This window comes from Salminus brasiliensis, chromosome 7 (assembly GCF_030463535.1).
Source record: "Salminus brasiliensis chromosome 7, fSalBra1.hap2, whole genome shotgun sequence".
In the NCBI taxonomy this organism is placed as follows: domain Eukaryota; kingdom Metazoa; phylum Chordata; class Actinopteri; order Characiformes; family Bryconidae; genus Salminus; species Salminus brasiliensis.
Window position 1 is genome coordinate 2,486,045 of NC_132884.1, and position 12,244 is coordinate 2,498,288.

General features: G+C 45.9%; 1 protein-coding gene across 2 annotated transcripts; it reads right to left on the reverse strand.

Moving 5' to 3' along the window:
* Positions 1 to 323: 323 nt before the first annotated feature.
* On the reverse strand, positions 324 to 8,835 carry nol11 (nucleolar protein 11). 2 transcript variants are annotated; one of them, XM_072683422.1, is made up of 18 exons: positions 8,698 to 8,835; positions 7,718 to 7,831; positions 7,574 to 7,630; positions 7,091 to 7,239; positions 6,925 to 6,982; positions 6,701 to 6,833; positions 6,369 to 6,575; positions 6,016 to 6,092; positions 5,098 to 5,224; positions 4,860 to 4,960; positions 4,143 to 4,202; positions 3,798 to 3,982; positions 3,070 to 3,195; positions 2,576 to 2,824; positions 1,963 to 2,041; positions 789 to 881; positions 569 to 676; positions 324 to 485 (listed from the first exon to the last, which is right to left on the reverse strand). In XM_072683422.1, exons 1-18 carry the CDS (start codon positions 8,833 to 8,835, stop codon positions 372 to 374), a joined length of 2,175 nt encoding a protein of 724 aa, XP_072539523.1. In that variant the 3' UTR covers positions 324 to 371. The 2 variants fall into 2 exon arrangements, with proteins under 2 accessions (XP_072539523.1, XP_072539522.1); XM_072683421.1 differs by having other exon boundaries at positions 4,143 to 4,205.
* Between the last annotated feature and the right edge of the window lie 3,409 nt (positions 8,836 to 12,244).

The following is a 12,244-nucleotide window of genomic DNA, read 5'->3' on the forward strand; positions in this document are numbered from 1 at the left end:
TGCAGTTTTTATATTGTATCAGAACTTTCTGATAAATGGACCAATAGAAATGCTCCTTAAAAAACCCCACTGTTTTGAACCTGTCTAGACTAGCTACAACCAGCCAGGTCAGTTATTCAGCACATTAAACTGGAAAAACTTAATTTAGCTCAGCTCAGCCTGTTGCAGTATACACTTTCCAGTGCTCTAGAAAGGTCTGGAGCGTCTCACTCGTCTGAGGACAGCGGGGAAATCGAACTGCAGCTCAGTCCAGCAGGAAAATGACAATTTTATTTGACAGCTGTAGGAAAATAAACCACAACAAACCCGCCCTCGGCACGGACTGAAGGTCATCAGAAGAGTTTTATTAAAAAGATTCTGTACAGGGTCGCCTAAAAGAGCTCAATCACCTCTATGGAATATTGACCAATGTCTGTAGACTGCTTCGACTTTCTGAGCGCCTCCAGACTCCCCTCGATCTTCCCCAGCTCAGAGTACAACTTCACCTAAAACCAGAATGAAAGACGTGTCAAACTGCCGTGTCGTTGGCCGACTAAGATTTGATTACATATGGAAACAGTGGACCTACCTGAGACCTCACAAACTTGTGGAGACCGCTCAGCAAACCCTTCGCCTCAGGAGCCAAAACAAGGACTGTGAAGTGAGCATCCAGCAACAAGCAAACCCAATCCATAACCTACAGCAACAGGAAGATGGATTAGACGACATCACTGAATAACACCTGAGCTGTGAAGCTGTATCTGGGTGGACTTTAAAGAAGCTCTGAGGCAATCCAAAGGCAATCAGACCTGAGTGACGGCTGGCTTTCGGAGGGCGCGGATTTGAGAGTGGGCGTCTTGAGAATACTTCAGATACAGGAATCGCAGGTACTGCAGCAGGAGCTGGACATAGAGAGGACAGTTAGTAAGGGTGTAGCATAAAAAAGGACAACTTTATTGATATATTTTATATCCTGCAATTAATTAAACCCTTCAAACTCAAACTCCTGACATGACCTGATTTGGTTTTATGTGGACATGCATACATAAATACATTCAAGCTCCTCTGTAACACTGAGTTTCCTGGTTAGAGGCTTATTAGAGACTTGTACTGTTTGCTAATCTCTACTGAGATCACATTATGCCAACAAGCTTACCGAGGCTGGGACTGAAATGGATCACTACTTCCATTTAAGGGCACTACTAAGTGCACTGAGTCTTTTTAAATTAGTGTCTGAATTGTAAAATAAAATTAGAGCATGTTTGATAGGGAACTACAATCTCCCACAATGCACTGGAAATTTGTAGTGAGCAGGGCAGGGGGATTCTCAATGCAAAGTACGCCAAGTTGGGACTGGTGTACTTGGTAGAAATGACTTGGCACGAGTACAAACTCCCGAGGACAGAGGGACGCAGTACGGTAACGTTTGCAATTAGAACAGCAGCATGGTGCACAATGCATTCTGGGAAATTTGGCTATGCCACGTCCACAAAAGTCACGCCGGAGCGTTCGGACTGCGCTGGACTAGATGTGAACTTCAGAGCGGAGCGGTACTTGGTCTGCAATTGATGATGTCTCACAAGAACCGACAAGAACGCAGATTGAGAATCGGCCTATATGAGCTATATGAATGCGGACCAGAATGCATTGCGAGTCACTTTGTTACTAAGCAACAGGCAGTGGAGCGAAATTGCGTTTGTGTTGTGTTCAAACATGTGAGTGACCCTTACAAGCTACTAGATGCCACGAATTTCAGGCGTTTTCCCCCCTGCAGTTCATTAACAGTGGGTTTAGGTTGCTCAGCAACAGAACAGTCAGAGGTAATACAATGAACTAGTGAACTACACAGTTCCTCCCTTTATAGTGGAACACTAATAAGGGAGTAGGGGTCCAAGTTGGTTAACAGGCTGTGTTTAAACTCAGCTGATCATCTCGGCAGTGCTGCTGAACACTGAAGGCATGTTTCCGTAATGCAGTACTTACTATAACCTGCGGGACGGTGAGGTCCTTTAGGTGGGGAAGCAGAAGATTGTCACTGTACGGCACCTGCAAAACCTCATTTCTATGAAAAGAATTAAGGAACTTTTACATTTGTATAGAATATCAAGTGCTGGAATTTCTGGAAACTGTTTTCTACCCAATTTGGAAGGCTAATTACCCATTCCCTGTTCATGTGAACTCCCCCATCACCTTTTTTTCCAACTGCAGCTGATGCAGCATTGCTAGTAGCCAAAGCGCTCTGAGGAAAGCATGGCTCCCCAGCTCCGATACACCAGCTAACAGACGCCTGTGCGGACTAACATCACATTAGGAGTGATGTGGGGAGGAAGTGAACAACCCACCCCTGAGAGAGCAAGGCCAATTGTGCTCCCTCTGTCTCTGGCCGCTGATGGCAAGCAAGGAAATGTAAGTATCAGTTACGCAGATATTAAAAAAAAAAAAAACCTGTAGAGCATTAAGGATAAGTTACAGCGTCACTGAAGTTCTAGCTCATATCCACTGTCACTGGGGCTCTGGCTGGCTTACACCATTGGTTGATACACTGGACATTCCAGTGCATTCCTTAAAGAAGGAGCAGCAGCAGTTGTAAGGATACATCAGAACTCCTTTGTGAAGTCCCACTGGGCAGCTCATTTCCAGAGCTAGTGGGTCTTTGGCTGGCTTTTTGCCTTGAGCTGTGGGGTCTGATGGAACATCACAGCTTTCCTCCTCCAAAACCTGAGGGCTGAAACCGTTACGCTGACCACTATCCCCGTCTGAGTGGTCCGTTGTCTGGGTGAGGGTCTTCATGAACTGCAGACTGTCCGCCTCCAAGTCCACACGCTCCAGCTCTGCATCCTGCACACTGCAGACAGGAACAAGAGGGACACTTTACTGAGATATCAGCGAGGCTTCTTACTCTACATGTGGTACTATATGCATGTGATGATGTCCAGTGCCATGTCTTCCTGAAATTTTCAGGTGCTCTCTAGGTACCGATCACCTGACTCAGGAGTCTAAAGGATAGAACTCTAACGGACCGACTGTTTTCTCGATCCCTTATTTGAGAATCCGCGGCTTGTGCAGATGAACAGTGCGAGTGTCGCTCACCTGAGGATGGTTTTGAGACAGGCGCAGGTGATGGCTTCTGGAATGTCGTGGAACAGCTGCAGACACAGCTGGCAAAGCCCATAGTCATTCTTCTCCAGAGCCAGCATCAGCAGGTCAGGACACACACTGCACAAGAACACGTCGGTCAGCGCAAACCAGAAACATGCGTGTGATGCAACTTCTCAAATCTGATCAGAGACACTTTCATACACTACATGCCAAATGTTTGTGGACACCTCTTTTAATGTTGGCATTCAGCCATTGGTGACACAGATGTAAACACAGCTTGTCTAGTCCCTGTATAAAAGAACTGCCAATAGAATAGGACTTACTGGAGCAGATCAACATCACCCTATTGACACCGTGCTGCCTAATGAAGCACTGAACTGTGGGAGCAGTGTTCTCTAAAATGATGGATGGTGCTTCATCCAATACTTTAAGATCAGCTGGGTTGGTGATTATTCAACATCCTGACATCATTAGTACTTGTCAGTGAATGCAATCAAATCCTCACAGAAACACTTCAAAATCTAGTAGAAAGCCTTCTACCCTGGACAGTGGAGTCAGGGAAATAAAAATACAAATTAATAAGCAGGTGTCCCAATACTTCTGTCCATATAGTGTACACACACACACACACACACACACACACACACACACACACACACACACACACACACACACACACACACACTAAAAAGGCCTCTAGGTCTTCCTCCCTCCCTCACCTGTGGCACAAGTAGTGCGTCTCGACGAGCTGAGCGAGGGCAGCCTGTGGGTAAAAGGCTGGATCTGCCTGGCATCGTGACACCAGTTCGGACGCCAGTCTCCCTGCAGCCACCTGCAGCTCCGCCTGCTCTGATCCACACAGGAACGCATCCACCTCCTTCTGCACCTCCTCCACAGAGCCCGCCTACAGGACACGCACAGTAGTAACCATATAGCACTGGTAAGGACTGGTAGGTTGAGCGATGATAAAGCAGGATAGTTTATATTTGAAATAACATTTATATAAATTCGATATTAAACTCCAATAATAATCTCAAAACCTGAACCTGAGCGCAGGCGATTACCTTGATGGTCTCAGCGAGCTGCTCTGCTGTTGGACGTGACGTCTGATTCTTTGCACTCGCCTTCTGCACAGGAAGTAAAGAACCATCAGTCAGTCTGAGCAAACACACAGTCTCAACTACTCAAGACTATTTACAAAATAATAATAAAGAATTATATAGAGTCCTATGCAAAAGTCTTGGCACCCCTAGTCTAATGCAATGTCTGATTTTCCAAGATAAAATAAATACACATGCCGCACTGCCGCACATTATTACACACAACTGCTGTTCATTTGTTTAATTCATCCTGCTTTTGTTGTCTCTACTGTCCAGGGAAGGAGGCTTTCTACTACATTCTGAAGGAGCATTGCTGTGAAGGTTTGATTGCAGTCAGCAACAAGAGCATAAGTGAGGTCAGGATGTTGGATGATGCTCACCACCCGAACTTATCTCAACAGTATTGGATGGATCACCTACCATCAACCACTGCTCCACAGCTCAATGCTTGGGGGAATTATAGCGCTCTAGCCCACGCCTGGCATTAGGTGACATAGCTTCATGTTTATCTGCTCCAGAGAGTCCTAATCTAATGGCAGTACTTCTCTACTACAGGGGCTAGACAAGCTTTGTGTGTGTGTGTGCACATCTGTGTCAGCAATGGGTGCAGCTTTAAGGTTCTGAAGGGGTGTCCACAAATATTTGGACGTATAGTGTATACAGGAACTAGCTGGGTCTTACACTCTTCCGTGTGGCCATCCCTCGGCTCTTCTCCTGCGTGTGTGTTGCTTCACCGTGGAGGAGTGTGTTCCAGGATGCCACAAGAGTAGGGCCTCGGCTCTCTGCGTGAAAACACCACAAACAAACAGTCTGTGTTACAAGAAGAGACTTTAAAGACAGGTAGACATATTACAGTGAAGAGGACTATTTACTACAGCACGCAGTGAAGTCAACAGAACTGCAGAGGTAAATCCCATACCGTTCGCGCCTGACGTCTGTCTCAGCTTCCCTACAGCGCTGGCCAGAGAGGATTTCTGACACTCGAACGGAATCACGGAGAGGGTTTTCCCATGAGGCACGAAGAGCTTCCCAGAGTAACACCACAGCTGTACAAACCGGACAGAAAACACACACATTCATAATCTCAACATAAAAAGAGTTACAACATCTATTCAAAGGTTTAATGGTGTGAATCAACAACTATCATCAATATTCTCACCTCAACTATCATCAATATTCTCAAAATTCAAAGTTAAAATGCTAGCTAGCGTGTCCTTGACTTTTTTGGGCGGGAACAAATAAATATGTCTAATAAACTTTCTAGAGCAATCTGTAATTTTATTAACTCAGTGCAGTTTTGAGAACTTGGCCTCGAACACGACGAAGCTCAGACACAAAAAATATACAAATAAAAAGTTGTTGAAGCGTTTTCTCTATTAATTATAAAGAGGAAAATGGATGATCAGTCATTAGGAGGATTAAGCTCAGGGAGGGGAAACTATGTGTCAGGACAACATGTGTCCTTATTTGTAAAAAAAAATCTAAGAACCTTAGTGAGCAGCCAAAGACCACAGTGGCAAGGAAAAACTCCCTCAGAGCTGGAGGAAGAAGAGTTAGCTATGAGATTTATGCAGCGTTTACATCACTAAAGAAAAGCACCAACACGTCACCAGGCTCTGAGTTACGGGAGGAAGTTGGGGCCAAACTTGTTAAGACAATTAATTTGCATTTATTTTATACTTTTATAATATATATATATATATATTTATTTATTTTTTAAATCAAGATTGATTTATGGCTCAAATCTAATCAAACTAGTTCTCAAACTCCTCCTCAAGACTCCAGGTTTTCACTCTATTCCAGCTCCCAACACACAGTGCGTGTTTCGTAGACTGACCTGTCCGTATATCCTGCCGGCCAGTTCTCTGCCTGCCTGCAGAGTCTGAAAATGTGTGTTCCACAGACAGAGGTAATCTACAGGAAAACAAACAGGAATCACTCGCGCTGCTTTCTCACTGCACTTACTGGATTTGTTTACCTGCGTTTGTTCTGTGATAGAGTGTGTTATATATATATATAAAAATATAAATAACACACTGTCACATCAGCAAACAGACCCCACATAACTGTGTGTGTGTGTGTGTATATGTGTGTGTGTGTGTGTGTTATCCAAAAATAAGCAAAAGTGTTAAAAATATAATTAGAATCAATCAGAAGACTCCACTGCATTCTCACACTTCTACACATTACCTTTCCCGGCCCCTGCTGAGGGGTGCGGGACCCCCACCACAGCGACATGAGCCTCGTCTAGGGGCAGAGCGGAGGCGGAGGTCAGTTCTCCTTCACCCACGGGCAGCTGCAGGAGCAGAGAGCGGGGCAGGGCCTGAACCCCTTCGGACACGGCCGAACCAGAGGGCCTCGTCTGGAGCACACTCTCATACACACAGCCGTTAGGGACTGGGGAGGGAGGGAGAGAGAGCGAGAGAGAGTTACTGAGAGTGTGGGAGAACAGCACCCCCCCACACATCAGACATAAGACTGGGCAATGTTTTAGAAGGCGAGATGAAGGAACGGAGGCTTACACAGGTAAAGCAGGTGTACATTTCCATCTCTGTATGTGGCAGCAAAGCTCAGAGGAGCGGAATCTGTCTCCAGCCTGTGCTTCACTACAGTGTTGGGATTGAATCTCTGGACATACAGGCAGTGCTCTCCTCTCTGAAACAGACAGACCCAGTCAAAGCTAACCCACTGAATCAATACACATACCACCAATAATTCTCTCAGCTTTGTTAGATGGCTGCTGTACCTGCTCTGTGCTGAAGAGGAGCACCAGTTGCTGCTCTGTCTTCACCGCTGTGCTCCACCTGGCCAACGAGGGGAGGGAAATCACACTCAGCAATGGTACAAATAATTAGGCAATAATATTAATAAAACTTAAGAGAAACGTCACAGATTTCCACTCCAGTGCTCACCTGATCACCTCCTCTTCTGACAGCACCTCCCCTACAGGCTGCTGTGGAGCGGAGAGGAGCGAGTCCAGGAGCCGGACCGCCCCGCACCGGAACAGCACCACTGGCTCTCGGTCTGGGACGGAGTGCACCCTGTACACTTCAGCTGACACCTACAGAGATGTATCGAGCAGTTAATCCAGTGATGAGGAGGTTTTTCATGAATGATGCAAATAATCAATCAATCAATTAATTAATAATCAATGTTTTTTTTGGTGATGTGCCACTTAAACTCCAGTGTCCCTTTCTTCAGATCTCAATCCAAGCCAAATTGAGCACACTCGCACCCATTCCACCAATAAAGGCCTTCTGAAGGGAGCAAGGGGTTTGCTCAGGTGGGGTGGAGCAGGGCTGTAGACCACTGGTTTACACTGTTTGTCGATAACAAGCTCGTCTTCATAACGCCAAGAATCAAGCGTAGTGTATCTGGAAGCGCCAAAGACTTACTGTAGCTTTGAAGGCTCTTTCAATATTGACGTCTTCATCTTTCCAAGCTCGGACAACCTGGACGAGAAGCAAGTCCATGATTATCATCAATCCATGTACTCCACTCATTCAAGAAAGCCTGAACTCCAAAACTTCCCCACTTACCTTTTCATCTGTAACTACAACGTACTCCTTAGTCTGGGAGTTGTAGACAGCAGGGCAGGTTATACGCTGACCCTGCTTCACCGTCCAGCTCCCCAACGGCTTCTGATCTGAGACCTGGAAACGACAGAGAGAGAGCACCGCTCTGATGGATCCACCCTTTCCAGAACATTACCTGTACACCTCCTAACTCAGGCAGTTATCTAATCAGCCAATCGTGTGGCAGCAGTGCAGCAGCAAATAAACCTAGGCATCAACCATCAGACGTGACTGCTGGGGTCAGAGGGGTCAGAGGGGCCGGGGGGAGTATTTCTAGAACTGCTGATCTGCTGAGATGCTCAGAACCGCAGTTCAGGATGAGCTACGACAGCAGACGGCCTGCTGGGTTCCACTTCTTTCTGCCAAGAACAGAAAGCTGAGGCTGCAGTGTCCACCTGCACCGGACCAGACTGGAGCCATGTGACCGGATCTGCTGAGGATCATGGTCCCAGCATGCCTTGTGTCAACAGTCCAGGCTGGTGGAGGCGGTGTAATGGTGTGAGGAGTCACACTTTGCCTAGAATACTGGTCGACCAGCTTGTTGACTGGCTTGGTCAGGTTGTGTCCACTGGTAGACCAGCTAACGAAAACATGCCCTACGCTGGTCAACCAGCTTAACCAGCCTGACCTGGTTGACCAACCAGGCCGTTGTTTTCCAAAGTCAATCACATAGACCCCAGCCTCAGATCTGACTGACACACACACACACACACACACACACACACACACACACACACACACACACAGACACACAGAGGTCTTAAACCCAGTTTTAACATCATTATACTGACCCCCTCCTCCTCTGTCTCGCGGCTGGGGGATGTCCAGTCCAGTCCAGTCCAGTCCAGTCCAGTCCAGTCCCCCCCCCCGGCTTGTGTTTACACGCCAGCAGCGCGTGCCGTGGGGTCTTTCCTCCCCACTCTATACCCCCCGATTTCACTTACCTTGTACACGGTCACTGCTCTGCCGGACTCGGTGATGATCACGCGATCTTGGTCCCGGTCCGGTTCGACCGCGCGCGCTCCCGCAGGACCCGGTTCCGCGAGCGCACACAGCGTGTACGACTCATACAGGGCCGCCATGTTTTCTTTCTGAGCTGCTGCACGAGCCCCAGCGTGAGAAGAAGAAACTACAGCGCCCCCCAGCGGAGCGGAGTCTGCGTGCGCGCGTGCTGAACATCCTGGTTCTGTAGAGAAAAAAGAAAGCTGACCTACAGAACCTTGACCATATATATATATGACCATATGACATATAACATATATATATATATACACACACAGAGATCAGCCATAACATTAAAACCACCTGCCCAGTATTGTGTAGGACAGCCCTGACCCATGGACTGAGGCATGGACTGTACAAAACCTCGGAGGGTGTCCGGTGGTCTCTGAAACCAAGACATCAGCAGCAGACCTTTACCTTTAACTCCTGTAAGTTGAGAGTTAGCCTTCCTTGGTTCTGTGACCCTGACGCCGGTTCACCAGTTCTCCTTCCTTGGAGCACTTCTAGTAGGTACCAACCACTGCATACCAGGAACATGGAGGGAGGAAAAATGGGTAAGCCTAGAAATCTGAGACCCTTTCATGCCCAAATTGTGATGTCTAGACAACTGGGTCAGAGAATCTCCAAAACACCAGGCAGGCCTTGTGGGGTAAAGGAACCGGCGTCAGGGCCATGGAACCCAAGACTCTTCGATGCTCATGGAGGCCCCACCTCACAACTTGCAGGACTTAAATGAGGACCTGCAGCTAATGTCTTGGTGGTGCCAGATACCACAGGACACCTACAGAGGCCTCGAACGGTCAGATCTGTTGTGGCGGCACAAGGGGGACCTATTCACCTTATAATATTAGAAAGGTGGTGTTAATGTTATGGCTGATCAAACTGGGATGTCCTTGGCTTGTCACAATGTTCCATGTTCTGCTCGTCTTTTAACATTAGGACTGTTGAGCCCCCACCCCTCATTCCCGACACACAATAACAAACGAAGGCGAAACGAGAAGATTTAATAGCAAGTAAATTTTATTCGCTACAAGATTTTAAGAAAAGAGTGAAACGATAATTACAACAAATCAGAACGAAAGAAGAGCCAAGGTCAGTAAAAATACACCAGAGTACAGGAACCCAGAGAGGCCATTTGTTATTCCAAAAAGGATGGCACTTCGTAGTGGACCAAGAAACTATACCGACATGACATCATCACCAGCCACGGCGTCAAGAGAAAAGAAAAGTTTGGTCGTTGTCCTCAGGCCTGTGCGTTGAAAACACGACTGAAGAAATCTATCTATCTAACTCAACTTGAAAATCTAGTGGACCGTTAGAAAGCTAACCTTTACCGTCACTGAATCAGAGAAGTGCAACTAGCAGCTTTTCAACTGCTTTATTCATTAAAACAACAACATTATGAGCTAATGAGCAGAAGGTCCAAGTCCTACTCTGTTGAAATGACCAGTCTGAAACTCAGGGAAGAAGCTGTGACCTGAGATTCAAGGTTACGTTCACATTACCAGGCACCAATCCGATTTTTGGCTTTACTGTGACAGATCTGATGTTTTCAGAGCTGTGTGAATTTTTCAGATCAGATCTGAGCCACTTTTATATGTTGTGGCCATGGAACCTAAATGTGAACGGTCAGATCTGATTACTGTACGCTGGAGTTGTGACTGATGTGTTTTATTAAGGACATGCACATACGGGTCATTTCAGGGCAGAGCGATAAAGCTTATAATACACCATATGGACAAAAATATTGGGACACCTGGGACAAGGGAATTGAAAAGAGTTTCTCCTGCTTGTTGCGCGTTGGAGTAACTGTCTCTACTGTCCAGGGAAGAAGGCTTTCTACTAGGTTTTGGAAGAGCAACCTTTTCTTAATCTTCAGGGAACCTTTGTCTTTCTTGAAAGTTTCTCAAAGCACCTTAAGAAGTTTCCACCGTTTCAAATTGAAGAACCTCTAAATGTTCCTCAAGGAACTTGTACTTTTAACAGCATGCACAGGCTGTGCTTCATGTGTTCAAGTTACAGGAGAAGGTATTTTTGGACCAGCGATGTTGGACCAGCACAATGTTCACGTATTAGACATAAAGGGCAAATGCTGCTTGTGATGCGACAGCAGTGCTGTTTTCCAAATCATACAGCAGGTAAACTGTATCTACCATCTAACATTACTGTAGACGTTAAGGTGTGAGCTTCTGAGGAGCACCTGAATCAGCCGTAAAGCTTCTGAGGTGCTTCACTGGAAACTTCCAACAGGTGCTAAAACTTTCAACGGATTGCAGTAAACCCCCTCTAGATGTTTTCTTCCCCCAGTTTCAGATCTGGATCAGAGCTGATTAGATTAGTTTAGTCATGTTGTGAGCAGCACTGGCCTTGGAGGTGCAGCACAAACTAGACAAAATCAGGCCACAGAGGAAAGAGCAGAGCGAAGCTGATATGCAACAAAAAAACAGAGAAATCATCTGCAATCACGGTTTACTAGAATCTACAAAATAAACTACGAAAAGACGACACTTATCTTTAATGGTTCTTCTGCTTGTTTTTAAAGAAGATATATTTGAACAATATTTCAAATAGAAAAAAAAGAAGAGCATAGCTAGTCAATATAAGAGTGAATCTGGTTCACTTTCATTAAGTGTTCTGTGCGTCAACACGTAACAGCATCTGCAGTTCAACAGAAAATAATCATTGTAAGCAAGAAAGGCTATATAACAATCCTTCAATTAATGAACAAAAAACTCGTCACAACTCTTCACAGGAGATCTACTCCAAACTCTTCCACTTCACATTCACATAGCAATTCGAAACCCCCCCCGATAACGACCCAACCCCCCAAAACGAACAAAGAAAAAATACCGTATTTACAAAACCCATTTAAGAAAGAAGCACAACGGTCTTCAATAGAAACGTATCCCTGGGATTGTGGTGCAAAGGTACATGTGCAGTGCCATGTGACCTAGATTAGATCTGCTGAGATTGCAGGCTTTATTTTAATACACTGGGCTTTCAGATAATGTACTTCAGCTCCTGAAGCCCCAATTAGACACTGTTGTTACTGGCAGGCCCGTGTGTGTCAGACCTCCTGCAACAAGCTAAGCAATCACTACTCTGTCACATGTCCAGTTGGCCGTGCTCTCGGTTGGTTAGTGTGGACCCTTTCCTGTAATGACCAATTCAGCTAAATTTAATAAGCAAGCGGTACTTAAATGGTACCTGTCCTTCAGTGTGAGATTAGTAAAGCTACAGCCAGGTGAGAAATATTAGCCCCCATGAAAACCTGTTTACATCTTAATGTTAAATATATTTAAAAATACAGACATTTGACTGTTCCAGAAGACCTGGTCTTCGACTAGGTATTTTTGTCTCTTGCAAACGTGAGTCTTGCCCTGATGACTTTTTTTCGGTTCTTCCTGATGGTAGATACTGTACTTTGAGATCAACTGTGGTGAGCTACCTCCCGTAGGTCCCATGGTGACACACTGGGTTGTTGGAGAC

Excerpts from the sequence above, each read along its gene's own strand:
- nol11 (XM_072683421.1), bottom strand. The coding sequence starts at position 8,835 with ATGGCGGCCCTGTATGAGTCGTACACGCTGTGTGCGCTCGCGGAACCG. Across the intron at positions 4,961-5,097 it reads ACAGACGTCAGGCGCGAACG|AGAGCCGAGGCCCTACTCTT; the intron begins GTATGGGATTTA and ends GTTTTCACGCAG. Across the intron at positions 486-568 it reads ACAAGTTTGTGAGGTCTCAG|GTGAAGTTGTACTCTGAGCT; the intron begins GTAGGTCCACTG and ends TTCTGGTTTTAG.